This window comes from Gossypium hirsutum, chromosome D01 (assembly GCF_007990345.1).
Source record: "Gossypium hirsutum isolate 1008001.06 chromosome D01, Gossypium_hirsutum_v2.1, whole genome shotgun sequence".
Lineage (NCBI taxonomy): Eukaryota > Viridiplantae > Streptophyta > Magnoliopsida > Malvales > Malvaceae > Gossypium > Gossypium hirsutum.
This window is the reverse complement of record NC_053437.1, coordinates 3617333-3638742: the sequence shown is the minus strand read 5'-3', so window position 1 is coordinate 3638742 and position 21410 is coordinate 3617333. Positions and strand designations below refer to the sequence as shown.

The following is a 21410-nucleotide window of genomic DNA, read 5'->3' as shown; positions in this document are numbered from 1 at the left end:
AACTGGGCAAATCCCCATCTGCTCAAACTCCACCTGTTTTGGAGTACACTCCACCTGCTGTGGAGTATTGCTCGTCTGAATATCTTTATCTGCTACCTTTTTCAATGTGGCAGATTCATCAAAGGTAACATCTCTGCTACAGATCATTTTCTTTGTGCTTAAGCACCAAAGACGAAATCCCTTCACTCCAGAAGTGATTCCCATAAAGAGAGCTTTCTTTGCCCTCGGATCTAACTTTTACTCATTCACATGGTAATATGCAGTGGTTCCAAACACATATAAGGAATCATAATCTGTAGCCGATTTTCCAGACCATACCTCCATAGGAGTTTTTCTTTCTAATGCAGATGATGGCAAACGATTAACAAAATGGCCAGCGTATGTCACAGCCTCAGCCCAAAATTGCTTGCCCAACCCAGCATTGGACAACATACATCGAACTTTCTCCAGCAATGTTCGATTCATACGCTCTGCCAATCCATTCTGCTGTGGTGTATCCCTAACTGTGAAGTGTCTAACAATACCATACTCTTGGCACACATCGAAGAACGGATCACTTTTATATTCCCCTCCATTGTCCGTCCTAAGCCGCTTGATTTTCTTGCCAGTCTGGTTTTCGATCATAGTTTTCCATTTAAGAAAAACTCCAAGCACTTCATCTTTAGTTTTCATGGTATACACCCAAACTCTTCTGGAAAAGTCATCAACAAAAGTAACAAAGTAGTGTTTTCCTCCCAACGAAGGTATTTTGGAAGGCCCCCACACATCTGAGTGAATATATTCCAAAATACCTTTTGTATTATGGATAGCAGTGCCGAATTTCACTCTCTTTTGCTTTCCCAGAACACAGTGCTCACAAAATTTTAATTTGCAAGCCTTTGCACCTTTCAACAATCCTTGCTTTGCCAAAATTTGCAAGGATTTTTCGCTGGCATGTCCCAACTTCATATGCCACAACTGCATTGAGTCCAAGTCTTTGTTACCGGAAGCTGCAGCGACTGCTCCAATAACTGTACTACCTTGGTAGTAATACAAGTTATTTTTCCTGATGCCCTTCAATATCACAAGTGCGCCAGATGTCACTTTCAAAACCCCATCTCTCATAGTAACAACTGAACCATTGGATTCCAAGGCTCCCAATGAGATGAGATTTTTCTTCAAACTGGGCACGTACCGAACATCAGTCAGAACTCTGGTTGATCCATCTTTATTCTTTAATTGGATTGAACCTATCCCAACAGTTTTACAGGCATTGTCATTGCCCATATAAACAACTCCTCCATTTAGTTCTACTAAATCAGAGAACCACTCCCGGTTAGGGGACATATGATAGGTACAACCCGAATCCAATATCCACTCATCTGAATGGAACGACGATGATGATGCAACCAGTGATAGTTCAGAGTCACTAGTATCATGCTTAGCAACACAAGCATCTACAGCAGCTTTTCCCTTATTCTTCAGCTTTGGACAATTTTTCTTCCAGTGGCCTTTCTCATGACAAAAAGCACATTCATCTTTCCCGAGTCTGGACTTTGACTTTGATCTCCCCTTTTGAGTTTTCTTCCGAGTGTATGAACGACCTCGGACTACTAAAGCTTCTGTATCTCTGATTGAGTTTTTCTGTTTGTCCTTCTTTCTCTGTTCATAACTGTATAAGGCCGCACAGACTTCGCTCAGAGATATATCACTCCTGCCATGAAGTAGAGTAGTTTCTAGGAACTCAAACTCCTCAGGAAGTGACCCCAACAGCATCAAAGCCAAATCTTCATCTTTGAATGTCTCATCCATATTCAACAAATTAGTGACTAACTGATTAAATTTGGTGATGTGATCATTCATTGTGGTACTTGGGACGTATGTGAAGCGAAACAGTCTTTTCTTCAAGTGGAGCTTATTTTGACTGTTTTTCTTCAAAAAATTTTCTTCAAGTGCCACCCACAACTTATTTGCAGAAGTCTCCTTTGAAAAAGCATACCTCTGCTCTCGAGAAAGGCATGATCGAATTGTGCCACATGCCAACCGATTGATCGCCTTCCAATCTTTCTCCTGTACATCATCTGGTTTCTCTTCATCAATGGCAATGTCTAGACCCTGCTGAAAAAGGGCATCTAGAACCTCACTTTGCCACATACCAAAATGGCCCGTGCCATCAAAGATCTCCACGGCCAATCTTGCATTTGCAATTGTTGGTCTTGTCCACATGGACGATGTTGAAGCTCCTACACCGACCGTTTTCTCCATAATCTTTCAATATACCTAAGGAAATCTTTTCTGATGTGGAAGATCAATTCAAACTGCAACCACAGAGCATACTACGATTAACCTTCGGCTCTTGATACCACTTGTTGTTCTAATAGGGTCGGAAGCGTGTAAATTATTGTACTAAAAAATCACACAAAGTTCAATTCCCAGGGAAGAGAGGTGGATCACATGGATCTCTTAAATACCAAGTCTTTCCTTAGACAGAATATCCCTTCTATAGTAATTTAATAGCACAATTAAATACTACTATTATACCCTCAAATATTGAAAGAAAAATAGGACAAGAAAGAACACAAGAGTTTTAACGAGGTTCGGTAAATTATACCTACGTCCTCGGGCACTAACACCAGATGATAACTTTACTATCTCCAAAGTATTACAAACAAATAGAATTCCTTAAGAATTCTCAAATGGAAGAAGAGAGAAAACTAAGAGAGAAAGATTGGTTGGGATGAATTGAAATGAGAAATGAGAAGGCCTATTTATAGTTGAGGTTTAAGGGCCAAACAATAAATAGCCCATTATCTCAAGGACCAAAAAAAATTATCCCATGCCACTTTTTCAAAGTCAACTTTAGGGTGCTAAACTTGCACCACTTTGTATTGTTTGCCATTAATGTTGTCTCCCATTAATGTTAACAAAAACTACCTAAAAAAGGGGCGGGACTAATTGGATGGCTAATGCTTTTGCAAATACTTTGGCGGAGAGGATGTTTATGGCTTGGTGGCTGCATAATTTGCCTTTAATGTCAAAAAACGTAATGAAACTGAAAGTTAAGAATTCATTGTTTTTCAATGATCTCAACCAATCCTTCTTGGTGAAGATGTTGGTCCATTGAACTCTAAGGAGCTTGAGCAATTTGAACAGCATTTCGAGTGCCAGTTTGAACAGCAATTTGAACAGCAATTTAAACATAAGAGGTGTGCCAGTTTGTCTTTATGTAGGTGTTTTCTTCGTTTTGAGATTTGTAATTTGGCACCTGCAAATTTTGTATCTCTGCTTTGTGGTTGACTTGTGCTTTTATTTCAATAAGCTTGTTTATTTGGATCTTTACAGCAGCAACCAAAAAGAAAGTAGAGAATATAAGAGCTAAAACTATTATAACATTCATATATACCTTGAACTTCATATCATCATCTGCATAATACATACATATGCAAGTATCATGCACAAAAGAAACAACAGACTTCCACGCTTCTACAGTTTTACCGCCATCAATATCACCAATGGCTTCAGCAATTTCTTTGGTGGCTTCCAAAACGTCATCTATATCGTTAACTTTAGTAGCATCTTCAGGTTCCTTTTCGGCACCATCTTCCTTTTGCTTATCAGCTTTCTTAGTTCCATGTGCACATGCAATTACAGACCCAAGCACAATAAAGAATATGATACCAATGATGACAGCAATAACCCCAAACATGTTTAGAAGTTGATGAGTATACAAAGATTAAATGCAAACTCAACTAAACATTTTTATATATTTATAAGCTTTGGAATGATGAGAAATATTACAAGTTTCGTGTTTCACTATGAACGAATGGAATATTCAGGTAGTTTTGAACCTAAGTTTGTTTCCTTGTGTTTTAGCTTTTGCTTGTTTTGTAATATTTCGTTTGTTTTTTTATATATTTGTCATAGCAAAAGAAATAAAATAAATAAATATTAAAATTTGTTACTAGTCCCTATACTTTTTAGAATTTGAGATTTAGTCTTTATAATTTAAAAGTTAAAAATTAAATCCTCGTACCTTTTTCAATTTAAATATTCTAGTTCAACCATTGTTGTTGGTTGTAATTTTTGTCAAAATTTGTCAATTTAACATGTCTTTTTTTGGCATAATGTTTTTTTGGCCCTCCAACATTACAAATAAAAGTTATTTTAGCCCTTCGTTTAATTCCTCGCCTCTTTTAGCCCTTTAGCTTGCATTTTTTGTCAAATCACCCCAAAATAAATGAAAAAAATTAACGTTTGGTATACACGTGAATTGTCGAGTGGATGACATGACAACATTTAATTAATTTTTAAAATATTAAAAATTTTGGTCTTTATAATTTTTTAATAATTTTAATGATTTTTAATTTTTAATTTTTAAAATTTTTTATAATTTTAAAATTTTTATAATTTTAAAAAATAAATTAAATACTAACAGACTATCCACATGACAATTCACGAGTACGCCATATCAACAAAGTTTAAAAAAAAAGTTAACTTTTCCATTCACTTTTGGGTGATTTGACAAAAAAAAAACATAAGTTTAAGGGGTAAAAAAGGTAAAAAAAATGAAAGGAAAAAATGATTTGTTTTGTAAAATTGAATGGCCAAATAAGTCATCATACTTCATTTTTTTTTTTTTGCGAATCATATGCATTATCATATGAGGGGAGTCTAATCAATATGCCAAGTTAGATAAATTCTAACAGAAAATACAAACAATAAAACAACTAATCAAACAAAGACCAATACTCACATTTTCTTCAACACTCTGACGTGCAAAAGTCATTTCGTTCCCCATATGTTCTGCTTTCTCAAATGACGTATAAGATCTTCTCTCAATTTTAGCAAAAAAATAGTATAATTTTCCTGGTCTTGACTCTATTTCTGAAAGCCATTTAAACACCATATTGGAACCAACTTCAATCAATAATGGACAACATGTCACCCATACCATACCTTTCTATAACTCAAGCGCGACTCCAGTTAACTTCAATTCTGCCAATTCAACACCTTTCGCCTCGCTCGGACTTGAGAATAATGCTCGCGCCACTCCATTTTCATCTCTCAATACCCCTCCACCTCCAGCTTTGTCCTCGAACACTACCCCGCATACATTAAATTTCAGCCAACCCCTTGGAGGAAATCGCCCGCTCATCTCCAAGCCCTTATAAGTTTTGTTATGAGACCTGCATTTGAAAGGGCGCAGAACAACCAAGAACTTTCAATTAAAATGATTTCATTATACACCGCCCTTACCCACATCATTGCTCTCATCTTTGAATGGAAATTTCAAATCTTATTTACATATAGGGGCTAACAACATATTTTAACCAAACCATAAATAAACAATAACTACGAATTCATTAGAATTAAATAAAAATAAATTATTAATTTAATTTAATTTAATATGTCCAACAAGGTTAGAAAAACATTTAATTAAGTCAAACCTCATTTAAATAGAACATGCAAGGAAGTTTACACCAAATGGGTCAGATTGCAGTCTCAACTCCAAATGCCTTTACCTGATATAATAAAGTGAATTAACTTAACAAATAGGTAATCTGGTCCCTCTTGGACACCATCTTCATTCTGCTTATCACCTTTCTTATTTGCATGGTCAAATGCAATACTGATCCAAACACAATAACGGCTATGATAACAACAGTGAAAACCATATACCACTGCATCTTCATTTTCCCACTTGCATGCAGGGTGTTCAAAGATTAAATGAATGTTCAATGAATTATTTATATGTTTTTAGATGCTTTGGGATTCTGGGGAATATCAAAAGCTTCGTATTTCACTATGAATTATCCTTGTGGACATAATATATGAACACATTTTAAAGTTTTGCAATGAAAATATTGCAAATTAACTACGAGATATAATGTAGTGGTAGCTCACTTTCTCCTTTAATCACGTCATTGGTGGTTCAATTCTCATTCAAAGGAAAAATACATTTTAATTTTACCGTAAAATTAACTTGATGAAAATTACCTTGATTCCAAAAAACAAACAAATTTCATACAACTATGATGATAAAATCAACAGCCAAGAACAAAACGCATCAGATTTCATCACCAATCTAAAGACAAAACCATCGAGAATAGGAGAAACATCACCCACATTTAACTATCACTCCATTTTTCTATAATCGCAATCATATCTAACCCCTTAATTGTATATAGGCTAACCATCACTACCGTTCGCCCAACCATAACTTGATCAATTACTTCTTGAGACCTGCTGGTTCTAACACCATCCTTGATCATTTAATAGCAAACCACCCCAATTCATTTGTACATTCACCACCATCTTCATCTACATAATACTTGCATAAGCAAAATATTATCATGAACAAAAGATACAACAGACCTGCACAGTTTCATCAACATCAATATCACCAATGGTTTCAGCTATATTGTTGTTGGCTTCAACAATAACTTTGGTTGCTTCCAAAACTTCATCTGCATCGCTGCCATTTTTAGGTTCCTTTTTAACACCATCTTCCTTATGCTCGGCATCATCTTTCATACTTGCATATGCAGCCGCAATTACAAACCCCAACATAATTAAGCCTATGAAGAACCCCATACTCAAGATGACAACCCCAGTCCCATCCATCTTTAATTCCCGATGTTGCTCGGTATACAAAGATTCAATGAAAAATTCAATGAATCATTTATGTGTATAATAAGTTTTTAGAAGCCTTTAAATATTGGGAAAAATATCGAAAGCTTTCATATTTCACTGTGAACTAATGGAATCAGCAGGTATATGCTCGATTATTTGTTTTTTTTCAATGATTATTTTAATTTGTTTTTCTTTGTACTTGTTTTGTGTTTTAGCTTTGTTTTGTAATTTTTCTTTTGTGTTAATATATTTGTCTTAGCAGAGATGGTTGGCAACGAAAGTTGAGGTCGAGGTGAGGTAAGCCCAATCCTTGGAAAGGGATTTGAATCAGGTCATTGACCTAAGGGGTAAACTAGAAAGGATGTCGAAAAGGGTATTTTGGGGTAATGAAAATGAGGAAGCCATGGTTCTTAGCTTTCTTCCTGGACAAGAGGAATTCATTCAAGGGTTTTATTTGTTCTTCTTTTTAGACGTCTAGTTTTTCAAAGTTAGTAGGACTGAATTGTTATTTTTTAAAAGTTGAGTGACTATTTTGTCATTGCGATCAAAGTTGAGTGATTATTGGTGCAATTTACCATTATATATATTTTGGGTTCAAAATAACGTGGTGGCCGGTTAAATGTCAGGTCACTTTTATGTTACGTCTATAATGGAAAATAATTAGTAAGACTGATTTGTTATTTTTTAAAAGTTCAGTGACTAAATTGAAATCAGAGTGATTGCTTTGTTAGTTGCATCAAAGTTGAGTGACTGTTGGTGTAACCCTAATATAAAATAATTAAATAAATATTGAAATGGGATAGAGGCAGTAATATTTACAAATCTAGGTAGGAGTTATAGTAAAATATCGGTGCCGCCTGACCAATCGGCGGCACCTCTCTTCCCAGCCATTGGTCACATTAGGTTTTTTTTTTTAAAATTATAGGTGTCGCCTGGTCAATCGACGGCACCAGACTAAAATGTGATCATGACCTAAAATATTTAAGGACCTAATATATAAATTTACCATTTGATTGAAAAACTTTAAAAGTGCCTCCTGACAACAAACCAACTTCTATATGAAACAAACATCTTCATCTTCATCTACACATAATACATAAATTTGTTGTCTTGTGTGAAATAATATATCCGTCTTGGTAAAACAAATATATAAGAACTAGAAATTGATTAAGATTAAAGACAAATGAAGGAACTGATTAATTTAATATGTTAGAAACAGACACATTTAATTAATTAAAGAACTATTTTAATAGAACTTTCAAGGAAGTTTACACCAATTGAACCAGTTTTGATGTGCGGCTAACATCATCATTTAAAAGCCCCAACAAAAAGAAAGTTCTAAAAATATAATAATAAAGTTCAAAACCATCTCATAAAATATAGGACCTCAAATTATATTTTAGTCACTTATGTTTGAAATGTTATGTTTTAGTGATTACTTACATTCTCGTGTTATTACGAAGTGGTCACTCTACCATTAAACTATGTTATCTCCTTAACAGCAGTCTTACATGGCAATTCAAATCGGTTTTAAATGTAAACTTAGATGTATAGTTATTGGGATGAAAATAGGTTTTGAATTAAATAAATTTAATTTGGACTGCCACGTAAGGCATCCAAGTTGGCATTTAAAATCTATTTTGACTGCCACGTAGAATCGCTGTTAGGAAATTAATGGGGCTTAACAGTGAGTAACCACTTCGTAACAAAACGATAATGTAAGTGACTAAAATATAATCTGAGGTAAACAAAAATGATTATTTTGTAATTTACCCATATATATATATTCAGACCTAATTATAAAATAATTAGTGGATACTTTGTTTTTAGCTGTTGACTGAATCAAATTTTTTTTTGTAAGTATTGCATCATATTCTTGATTTCTTCGTCGAGTTTTCCTTCTCTCCATATATTGTTATTGAATTAATCGAAAATTATTTTTACATATTGTTATTGAATTTCCACAAGACAAAATCATAAAATAAAAAAGTATAGAAATATTTAGTAATATCCGAATTACTATTTAATATTTAATAAATTATTTTTATTTAAACTTAACTATAAAATATAAATATAACATGTCCAAATAATCACAAGTATTACAAATAAATTGTCTAAGTAATTGATACCGTCTAGACTAAAGCCAACTAGTTGGACTAAAATTATCGTATATGATGGGACTCAAAAACCTATACATATATTATTAGTAAGTTTACGTTTTGGTCACTAAAATTCAAAAAGTTATAAAATGGTTACTAAATTATTAGAAAGTTTTTATTTAAATCACTAGACTGTTAAAATCGTTGTTGCATGGCCCTTTTTTGTTTGCATAGATTGCACTGATCAAAAGCTCTTATTCCCTTTTTCTTCTACAGTTCAATGTTTTTTTTTTATGAAACAACTTTGAACGTCACAAATCTGCTAATAAAATTTAAAAAGGTTTTCTTCCCCAATCTCTGACAGTAATCATCAAATCGACTTGGATTAAGGTATGTTCTTCTACTCGTTAATGGGTACTAATCTACCATGTCAATCATCGAATCGTCACTTGGAGCTCGTTAGTCAAACTTTAGAAAAAAAAAAACTTAACAACCTAGTAACTTAGAATTATCAAATAGTTCAATAGCTTAAATGAAAACTTACAAATAATTCAATGACCATTATAATTCGGGTCAACATGAGAGAGTATTATTTTGTGATAAATTTGACTACTAGTTGATATTTTATGATAATTCTGACTTTAAATATAAAAAATTAAATTAAAAATAGTGTGAAATTTTACTTGCTCAAAATTTGATTTTCATTTTTGGGACTAATGAATTTAAGTAAATATAACTCAAATTAATATCATACTATAGATGTCGTTTTCTTTTTCTTAGAAAAGAAAAACATCGAAGAAAGCATAATTCGGTTGAACATTTTACAAATGATTCTTGAAAAATGAAAATATGTGAATGAGATAAAAATATGTTACTTTTAGCACTTATCAAATATCCCCACACTTACATGTTTGCTTGTCTTCAAGCAAAATTCTCAACTACATCTTCAAAGACAATGAAAAGTTTTGCGAATTGTAGAATGATAATTTTGGACACATACTTTTACAAATATAATTACCATCTTAATAATCTCAACTACATTGAGGAGGACCAAGACAATACAAGTATTAAATCTTCTTTGTTAGACTATCAATTATTAGGTAGTTTGTTAGCTTAACTATTAAGTTAGTTGATCAGTTCGTTAGTTAGATTGTAGTTACTAGTGGTTGTTTAGCTGATAACAATAGTCAGCTATGAAGCTCAAGTTCTATAAATTATTAGTCTCAATCTCAAATTCTTATGTATGATCAATAAAAATTATTGATTCTTTCTCTCAAATATTTTACTTTCTTAGTAGCCAAACAAAATATTTTAGTTGTATTTTTAATAAGGCAAATCACCATAGTTAAAGTAGAATAATTCTTTGGTTTTGTCATCTCATTGGTCCTATACCTCTTTCAACTATTGGAGATTATTCTGAGTCACACTGATGTGATTGAAATCCCACAATTCTGACATATATCCCTTCATCAGGCTATCACCCTTCTCTTGTTGTGTCTTCTCAGACCAAATACGGACGGCCGCATTGTCTTCTACTTTATCAAGAAATCCATTTTCCATGACAAGCTCTCTATTTAGCAACTAAACGTGAATCAACACACTTTTCTATGATGAAAATGCAATGCAATCACAACCAAAGCAAAATGAAACAAGTCAGTACATTTCATACAAAGCTAGAATTTAAAGCAAGCCAGAAATAATACATAGAGCACCTATTCAGGTAACCACTAGAGATTCGGTATGGCTCTATCTAGGGTAAGTTCTTAGGGCTTATTATATGTGGTTCGGTTCTAAAGTAAAGGTATCTGAATCAACAGATTCATCGATCCTCACTCATTATAGGCTCATACGGACCAAGTTCAGTTCAGGGGAATACATTTCCCTATGGCTATACGGAGATGAAGACCTCACGAAGTCATAGGTACAAATGTATCCCAAAAGCGATCCACTATCCTATACGGAGGTGAAAACCTCACGAAGGAATAGCTTCTCACTCCCACTTAAGAAGGGCAAAATTGAACAATTATGCAATGCAATATACATAAATATACCAAGAGACTCAAACCAATAAAGCAAACATATCATTATGTAACAAAATGATGAAGACTTGATTTACCACAAAAATAAAGGATGAAATGCAATGAAGGGATCATAAATTTAAACCAAATTATCAATTTTCGGCAAAAATACCAACAGTAATCAACTCGCGGCTTGACTCTCTTATTTTGTCCCTAGTGGAGTTGCCAAGTTGTCGAAACCTTTTTGATCGACCTTTTTTATTTTATAAGGAACTAAAATGGAGTCGCCACCAATTCTTTTTATGAGGTGTGATCGGATCACCTCTTAATTTGATCGTTTTAATAAAAAGTTTGATTTACTAAAACAACGATTTTTGGTCTACAAAATTCATGAAATGGGTTCGGGAGGCGATTACGCACTGGGAAGGATTAGCACCCTCGTGACGGCCAAAATTGGTACCTAGTTGATTAATTGATGTCTTTAGTGTCGAAAATTAAAAATTTGAAGAGAATTTAAAATACGATCCCTTATTAAGACATTACTTAACTAAATTAACTTTCATAAAAAGGGTTTATTTCAAGTTAATCGAGAAGAAAGGATCATGTCCCGTAAGTTAGGACACAATGCTTTAGATCCTCGAGAACAAGAATGAACGCCATTTGATCATCACTTAAATCTCGTTTTTTTATTTATAATTAAAGTAAATATTTGACTATCTCGGTTTTAGAAGGAAGTCATATTCCGTAAGTTAAGAATACGACTTTTCTAATTCCAAAATAATGAACATAACCTTGATTTGAAATATTTTCCTTTTTTGTGCCTCGTGCAAAAACGAATATAATACTTAAAGCAATGTATATTTAGCTTATTTGGCCATAGTATAGAAACAAGTAAGTGTATTTGAACACGGTTGATGACATAATTGTAGCCATAATAAAATCAAATGGAAGTATATAAAAAATAGAATGATGGTTTACGGAAAATAAAAATGTCGTGCTAGTAAATGACAATGCAACATCAATTTGTAGTAATAATGGCATGATAATAATGCGCATGATAAAATATGAAAGTATAATAATATTAACAACAATAACAAGAACAATAAATGTGCAAGTAAAAAACGTAAATAATCTAATTTTTGAAAGTATAAAAAAGGGTAATACATAAATAAGTAAATAATTAAATAATGAAATAATAACGATAAAAAAGGCAAAAGATAAAAAGATAAAAAAAATTAAAAAACACACAATAAAAAGGAAATACGAAAACAAATCAATTTTAAATATTTAAAAAAGTAAAGGAAATAATAAGTAAATAAATAAATAAAATAAATAATACATAAAAAATATTAAAAAAATCTAGACAGGGTCGAAATTAAATAAATAAGGATTAAATCGATATTGAAATGAAATTAAGAGTCTAAATTATGATAAAATAAGTGCATAAATATAAGGACTAAATCGAAACTTAAGTAGAATTTTAGGGGGCAAATCAGGATAAAAATAAAATAAAGGATATATTGTAACTCGCGAAAAAGAGGAGGGACCAAATGGGAAAATACCCCCTATCCTTATGCGCACCGTTTCTCAGAAGAACCAAAATATAAGAACTTAAAATTAAACGGTATAAATTAAAAAGAAATAGGACTACACTGAAAAAGGCCATAAAAGCGGAATGACCAAACGCGCAAATAAACCCCCTCAAAAAAAGCGGATCTTAGGATCGGGTCAGGTCGGACTTCAGGTTGGCCTTGAAACGACGTCATTTTGGGAGTGACATTTTGGGCTTTTGAGGTCACTCCCAAAACGGCGTCATTTTGGAGGCCTATAAAAACTAAAAATTTTAGAAAAAAAAAATCATTTCCTCTCTGCCTTAAAAAAAATCCTCTCTTCTTTCCCTTTTCTTTGAAATAGCCCCTAGGTCAAGCCAAGGGAGCCATCGAGCTCCGCCGCGATGGCCGCCGGTCACCGGCGACGGCTCCCCCACCCACGGTGGCCAAAAAAGTATAAAAAACCCCTTTTTGGTCGTTTCGGCTTCCTGAGCCTGAGTCTGGGACCGATATTTCCAAAAACCCACCGAATCGCCAAAAATCTCGAAGAAACCTTTCAATTTCTAAGTTTAAAAATCTCCTCGTCATAACCACCTATCATCGGAGGTGGTGACCTTGTCTACTCACGGTGGTAGAGCCCGAAGCACTCGGTGAGTGTTTCGAACCCTTCCCTTTTTATTTTATGTTTTTTTATATATAAAAAGACTCGAAAAATAAATAAAAGAAAAATAAATCACCTTCAAATTTTGATATTCTGCTGATTTTATTACTTTGATTGCTTTTTTTTTTATTTCTATTTAAAAAAAAACAAAACTCCTCTTACAAATTTGTTCAATAGCTTTTATAGCCATTTCATAAATGGACTGGACTATTTATTGGACTTTATTTATTTGATTTTGTTTATTATATTATCATTGTTTAGTGGGCCAGGCAGAATTAGCCTGTTACAATTGAAATTTTAAATTTAAAAAGTATAAAGGTTAAAATAACCAAATTCAAGTATAAAAATTAATATAAAGACAAAAAATCAAAATTAACCAATAAATTTTGTAAAATATTTCTTTAAGAAAAAAGATAAGGAGACGTCACTCCCAACCCACTATAATAAGCCACTAAGTCTATGCAAGTCAATTCTTCCTAAGAAAAGAAAAGAAAAGACAACTGAGTCTCTGGTTTTGACATGGTAAGTAAAATTGTAAGGGAGACGATAATAGAGAATGGATATCATAAGCTAACAATTGTTTGGTATATTATACATCAATTATTCCACCCTAGTAAATCAAAGCATATCTTATTTTGAGTAGTCAAATTCAACTATGTGAAGAAGACTAAGTGCTTTAACTAATCACCGTAACATATTTTCTCTCCTCTCTGTTTACTTTTCCCTTATCTCCTATCTATTTCAAGCCTCCTTTTGCATCAATTCATAAGACACTTACGTTGTGAAGGAGCTCAACAATCCTACAAAGTATCACTTCAGTATTATTTATTTAAAAACCAAAACAACTTTTATTTTTCAAATACATATTTATGTACAAATACAATACACATATCGAGATACTAATATATATGAAAGGCAAAATATATACGATGCTACAAATGTAAGATAATGAAAGGAAATGTTTCCAATATTAAACGACATTAAAACTGGTTATAGTAACAACATCCAATGACCTACTTTCCTCATCATTAGAGTTCTCACAATTATCAACCTCCGTTGATGTTTCAAGAGGAACTTGATGAAATGGCTTTGGAGGCATCTCAAGGAGTTCAACGTTAGATTCAAGCATTTTCAACACTTTATTCATCGAAGGACGATCAGAAGGCAATAATTGTATACACCAAAAGGCTGTTATTATCATCTTCCTTATCATTACTTTTTCATCATCAGAAATATCTCCCAACTCCATGTCCTCTCCTTGATCTAACCGGTCATAAATCCAAGATGGAAAATATATTTGGCTAGTGTGGTTGGCAAATGCATTCAAATTCTTTCTCCTTCCTACCATTTCTAGCACCAACATTCCAAAACTATAAACATCAGCTTTATATGAAATGCCTCCAAGATTTTTGTAAACCAATTCAGGAGCAATATACCCTATTGTTCCTCGTGCTGCAGTGAGAGAGACAATGTTATCATCTACTGAGTACAACTTAGCAAGACCAAAATCTGAAACTTTTGGGTTAAAGTTCTCGTCCAAAAGAATGTTGTGTGGCTTGATATCAAAATGTAAAATTTGCATGTCACATCCTTGATGCAAGTAGTCGATTCCTTGAGCAACCCCAAGCACAATATCAAATAGTTTTTTCCAACCTAAAGTGTTCCTTTTTTCTTCAGAAAATATGATTTTATCTAACGATCCATTTGACATGAAATCATACACAAGAGCTTGTTTTGATCCCTCCACACAAAATCCAATAAGTTTGGTCACATTAGCATGATGAATTCTTCCAATAGAAGCAACTTCATTTATGAAATCTTGGCCTTTTCCCTTTGATGTGCACAACAATTTTATTGCCACATGATGCCCACTACGAAGCTTTCCTTTAAACACTGAACCATAACCCCCTTCACCTAATTTATCTTTAAAATTTTTTGTCACTTTTTTAACTTGTTTGAAAGAGTATCTAATTGGAGCTAGATGATGGCTTTGAAGGAACTCTTCAATCTTATCATCCATGGATAAATGTCTTCTTCTCCATTTGTAGATTACAAGCACAAGCAAACAAGGTATCCCAATGAAGAGCCTCAGTACGATGGAAACAACTGTCAAGAAAAACATATTGGAAAACGTCGGTACTTTTTGAAATCAAAGTATTATCTACATTCTCAAAATAAATTTTATTTTGGCAGAGGAAAATCTAAAGTGGCATTTAGTTTAAAAAATGAGTTATTTTTATTTTCTTTTTTTTTTAGAAAATGAAAAATATTGAACTTTGAAATTTTTGAAAAATATTTTAAATTTTTTAGCCTAGGGTTTTTCCAATCTTAAATGTGTATCGTGATTTGAACTCATAGGAATATAAATTTTTTTATTTTATTTATGTTAGAAAAAATTACTAAACGTGTTTTCATGTTTTTATTATTAAAAATATTTATTTTTATTTACCAAATATATTTTTCAATTAAAATATTTTTTTTCTGAATAAGAAAATGAAAATAAAAAATAATTTTTAAAACGGAACAAAGTCTAATGTTCGGTGTATGTAAAAGTGAGACCGTATGCATACCTATTCCATAAGTACTCCAAACGCCAAAAAAATCAAGTAGCCATCTGCAGTATCCAGTAGAGTAAGTCAAATTTTATTAACATGTATTTCATATTAAAATCACAAATTTTAAGAATTTTTTATGTTATATAATGGTATTCAAAGACTTTATTCATTAGGCATTTTTAAATGTTTCAAAGACGTTACATTTTAGTAATTTTATTTTATTTTTTTCTCGTTTCAATTTCCTGTTTATTTGACGATTTACTTTATGATGTACGTGGTATAATTTTTGAAAAAAAAATAAAAGATTTATTTATTTAGTAACGCACTTTTATTTTTTACTCCTCTGAATGTAATTATTTTTTTCAGTTTTATCCATTATTCATTTCTATTCTTCAATGCATAAGACTAGTTTTATTAGAGAAGTATATCTTAGTGTCTTATTAACTTATCACACAAACTCTCTGTAATTTTTATATTTTAGTGTTAATTGCAGAGGAAACACAAACAAATTAAACAAAAACTCAAAAATAGAGGGAAAAGAAAGCAGATGCAGTTGGTCTGAGCCAAAAAATTCAATGCTCATCTATTTTTTACTTTCACTTTGGAGATTGGATTGGATTAAGGTGTTTTTGTCACTATACTTTTCTATAGATCTACCCTTTTCGGATTTTAGTTATATATTTTACTTTAGCTGAGAAAATAAGAAAGTTGATCATACTCAACCTAAGGGTTTGTAACTTAAATACTAGTAGAAACTTACAGATAAAGTCTGTCGCTCCGGTGGTAATTCCATGAAAGGTAAAAACCCTCAGATAGCTTGTTGTAGATAGTCAACGTAGACATGCCTGATATATTCTTAACCATAATTGGAACCACCGCTTCCACTGTGCAAGCTTGATTGAGATTTAGCACTGTATTTTCATCTAAAAAATAGAAGAAAGATGTTGGAGGGGAAGAGGTATTGGATTTGGTGGTACAACGAGAGGCGTCGATATATTGAGATGATCTTATAGGTTTCGTACAATTCACAACATACATAATGCTAAGCTGTGACTCTCTTTTCTTATAATAAGAAGAAAAAGTAATATAATTATAATAATGAAAAGAAAAAGGACTCAAATAAGAAGTATAATTACGAGGAGAAAAAATATAATATGATCCATCTGAATAATAGAAATACACTGAACTGAGAGGAAGGGAGTTGCAATCATCTTTGTCCAAGCTTGAATCCACCACTTGGATTGTTTCATTTTCGTAAAAAATATTTTGGACAGAGAATTTCCCTTCTCTCAAAACCAAAGTGGTGTGGTTGTTATTCTCACACTCAAGTTCCAGGTCATGCCAACCACACTGGGGAGGTTGGTTTTTTAATCGGAATGGATAACTGATATTCAAATTCCCACAGAAAGTAGAGCGGCAGTCCTCCTGGTTAAAAGGATGCCTAGCAACAGAAGCACCGGGGAGCAGAATCAGAAATAAAACAAAAGTGGGCATTAGGTGACCAAACAATGAGAGTTTTGCTTTTAAATATGACATGCTAATAATTTGGTAGAGAAGAAGAGCAACAATGAAGCTTCTAACTAAATCAGGGATATATGTAGAGAATATCTCAAGATGAGAAGAAGCATTAATGAGGACAGAAGACTTTGACAGAATTTTAACTGAGAATAGAAACAGGGTTATGGCGCCATGTGGAGTGGGAAGCAAAAGCCCAGACTTTTCATTAAAGACAATGACAGACAACCAACACAATGCAAGTCATCTCCTTTCCTCCTAATTTATTTTGTAAGTCAAGTTTTCTTTTTTGAAAAGTAAACAGTTTAGTACTCATTTTACTAATAATAGTCCATTTCCTACTTTATTTACATAAATGAGCTACTTTTTTCATTATTTACCGGAATGGGCTGAAAACATTGAAACACGTTCAGATAGGAGCATTTTAAGGAGAAATCCATAAAAACGCATCATTGAGGAAGCGTTTTGCCATGTCAGCACAAAACGCACTGACGTGGACGCGCTTTGCTGACGTGGCAAAATATTAAAATTTAAATCTTAAACCCTAAATTCTAAACACTAAACCCTAAAACCCTAAACCCATAAACCATAGGCACTAAACATGCAAATAGCCCTAATCCTAAAAAACACGGGCTAAAACGAGTCCCTGAGGGAGCCTTTTGACACGTCAGCAAAGTGCGTCCACGTAAGAGCGTTTTGTGCTGACATGGCAAAACGCTCCTTCAGTGACGCGTTTTTTTAGAATTTTTCCTTAAAACGCTCTTATGTGGATACGTTTTAGTGTTTTCGGCCCATTCCGATAAATAAATAAAAAAAAGTGGCCCATTTTCATAAATAAAGTAGGAAATGGGCATTTATTGGTAAAATATTCAATTTAGTATTAGTAAATGTGCCTGACAAACAAAACACAAAAGTCCAAAGACAAAATCCAGGAGAAAAACCCAACACGAAATTATTTTGCTTCAGCAGATATAATCTATTCATATAAGGATATTTATCTTATTTATTTAGTTCCAATCAATTTGATTTAATTTTTAATCAAATTGTTTTGTTAGCTGCAAATTTTGTGAATATTTCCAAAATCTGACCCTACTAAATGCTTATAAAAGGCTATGTATTTCAAATTTTCAAGAATATGAGGATTAAGACTGATCAATTTGGAGAACATAAATTTAATCTACAATCTCACAGATATTACAGGATTAATAGTCAAGATTAAAATTTAAAATTTTAAAAATATAGGGACTAAAATTGATCAATTTGAAAAAAAAATGGACAAAAAGTTGACCTAATTAAAATATAATGGTTAAATCCATAAGTTATTGAATATATAAAACAAAAGAATTTGACCAAAAATATTTAGCAATTAATCTTCTTCGAGGAAGGAATATCCCAGTCCGATACGTCGCAAGCCATATTTCAAAATTTGGATTTATGCTTCATTTGCAAAACTTGAATTTGAGATGAACATTTTTTGTTTGAATATTTAATAAAAAATTGAATTTAGGTTTTGACTAATCAAAGCAAATCTTATCTGACTAAGTGCTTCAACTAATCACTATAACATATATTTTCTCTATCTCCTCTGTTATCTATTTCAAGCCTTCTTTTGCATCAATTCATAACACACTTGTTTCGATTCTACAATCAAAACAACATTTATTTTTAGATACATATCGATGCACATAACAAGGTACTAATATATATGAGCGGCAAAAGTAGTATTTGGCTCATTATAAGAGTACTCACAACCACCAACCTCCATTAATGTTTCAAGGGGAAGTTTTTTAAATAGTTTAAGAGGTATTTTAAGGAATTCAACATCAATTTCGAACATTTTTAAGACTTCATTAAAGGACAATCAACAGGCGGTAACTGTATATACCAAAAGTTGTTATTATCATCTTCTTACCATTACTTTTTCATCATCGGAAATGTCGCTTAACTCCTGGTCATCTTTTTGATCCAATGAATTATAAATTCATGACCAAATATATTTGAATAGTGTATCTGGCAAACGCATTCAAATTCTCTCCTTCCTACCATTTCCATCATTAACATTCTAATACTATAAATATCAGGTTTTTTTAAATGCCTCCAAGATTTTTGTGCCACTTGATATCAAAATATAAAATTTGCATGTCTAAGTAATCAATTCCTTAAACCTCCTCAAGCACAATACCACACTTTTTTTTTCCAGCCAAAGGTGTATTTACCTATATCAAACAATGTACTTCAATTTTTAGAGCAGGTTCCAAACTTACAGTGGTAAAAAGAACATGTCTCAATAATGAAAGCTACATGGGGATCTTGCATCTTCACCGGATGCTTTATCCCACGGTAATTCCAACTGATGATTTTCATAATCCTCGACGACATTGACACTCGGTGCTCGCCGATTCATATTGCTTATGAATTTTATTCTTCCACGAGAAGATCGATATCCTCCCCAATCATTCTGCTTTTGCATCACTCCCTCTAATGGTAGTTACGTGGGGAACCAACTTGTTTCGAGAAATTTCATCGATTATATTTAATCACGAAATATTCTTCTCAAAATCAAGTAAATTAAAAAAATAATTTTAAAACTCCTACATTTCATCAATTCTAGAGATGGAAGAATATATTAAATACTTAAGTTATTTGTTATATATACATTTTTTTTTCAAAACCTAATTCACTTGTTGACGCCATTTTTTTGACAAAAACGGGGTCGACTTGTTTTTTTTGAAAAGAAAACATAAATAGGAGTCGCCACCAATCTTTTTTGATAAGGTGTGATCTGGCCACCTTGAAAAGTGGTTGTTTTTAATAAACAATTTAATTTTATTAAAACAACAATTTTGGTCTATGAAATTCAGAAAAACGGGTTCGAGAGTCAGTTACGTACAAGGAAGGGTTAGCGCCCTCGTAACGCCCAAAATTGGTACCTAGTTGATTACTTAATGTCTTAGTGTCGAAAATTGAAAACTTTAAAGAAATTTAAAATACGATCCTTTATTTAAAAAAAACTTGTATAAATTAAATTACCCGTTATGACCCTCTCATTTCGGAGGGAGAAAATATCACACCCAATGAGTTAGGGTATGATATTTCACCTCCTCCTAAATGAGATTGTCCAAAAAACTCATGCAATAAAATTTAAAAGGATATTCAATTGTTTAAGTCAGATGAAGAAATTGCAGCCCAATACGTTAGGACACAATTTTCCAAAATTCTAAACATTGAATATTACCTTTATTATTTTTTAGAAAAAATCATTATCTCGGGAAAACAATGTGTCATATCCAATGCAATAGGACACATTGAATTCCCAATAATGAGCTTTTTATCATTTTTAAAAGAGTAATCTCGATTATTTAGATTCAACGAAGAAAATCGGAACCCAATACGTTAGGGCTCGATTCTCTCAAAGATTCCAAATACCGAGTATTACTTATATTTTTAAAATTTCTTTTTTGAAATCGAAATAAAAATGGGTGTAATGGAATGATGATGATAATGTAAGTAAAATAATCATGAGCAAAACAAAATATAAATAAGTAATAAGACTAATATAAAAAACAATCATCTAGGCACGATGACAGATAATAAACAGATAAAAACTAAAGCAAGAAAAATAACAATAACAGACATGTAAATAAATAAATTAACAAAATTATAAAAATTATAAAAATATGAAAAATATATATATACATATATATGTATAAAATTATGAAAATATGAAAAAACATGTGTATGTATACATATTTAAAACTATTACACATGAAAATATATGTAAGTATATATGTTTGTACATATATATATATGTATATAATAATCATCAAATATAAAAAGTATATATATGTAGTTATATATATGAATCATAAAATATAAAGAATATATACAAGATATATATTTTAAAAGTACAAAGAATATGTAAGTATATATGTATATATATTTATGAAAATGAAATATACATAGATGTGTATGTATGTAAGTATGTGTAAATATTATAAAATAATAATACAATATATATAGGTACGTACATATATGTATAAATAAATTATAAAAAATATACACATGTATATATATACTTTAAGCTTATAAAATATAAGAGTATGTAAACATCTATATATATTTATATATATAAAGCTAAAATGACAAAAAAAAACTAATTAATATATTAATAATAGTAATGAATAAATAAAAGGAAAATAAAACTGATAATAATAAATAGTAATAATAATAATGATAATAATAATAATGATAATAATAATTGTCGAAACCGTTTTTTGAAAACAAAAATTCAGTTGTCGGCTTTAAAAATAAAACTGGAGTCGCCACCGATCCTTTATTATGGTGTGATCGGCCCACCTTAAAAATTATTCTGGTCCACGAAATTAAGAAAATGAGTCCGG

At 32.0% G+C, this 21410-nt stretch overlaps 1 protein-coding gene across 1 annotated transcript; it reads right to left on the bottom strand.

Moving 5' to 3' along the window:
* Window positions 1–13738: 13738 nt before the first annotated feature.
* LOC107936924 (LEAF RUST 10 DISEASE-RESISTANCE LOCUS RECEPTOR-LIKE PROTEIN KINASE-like 2.8) lies at window positions 13739–17204 on the bottom strand. The gene is made up of 3 exons (XM_016869709.2): window positions 16256–17204; window positions 15511–15554; window positions 13739–15046 (listed from the first exon to the last, which is right to left on the bottom strand). The coding sequence occupies exons 1-3, from the start codon at window positions 17029–17031 to the stop codon at window positions 13911–13913; spliced, it is 1956 nt and encodes a 651-aa protein (XP_016725198.1). The 5' UTR covers window positions 17032–17204; the 3' UTR covers window positions 13739–13910.
* Between the last annotated feature and the right edge of the window lie 4206 nt (window positions 17205–21410).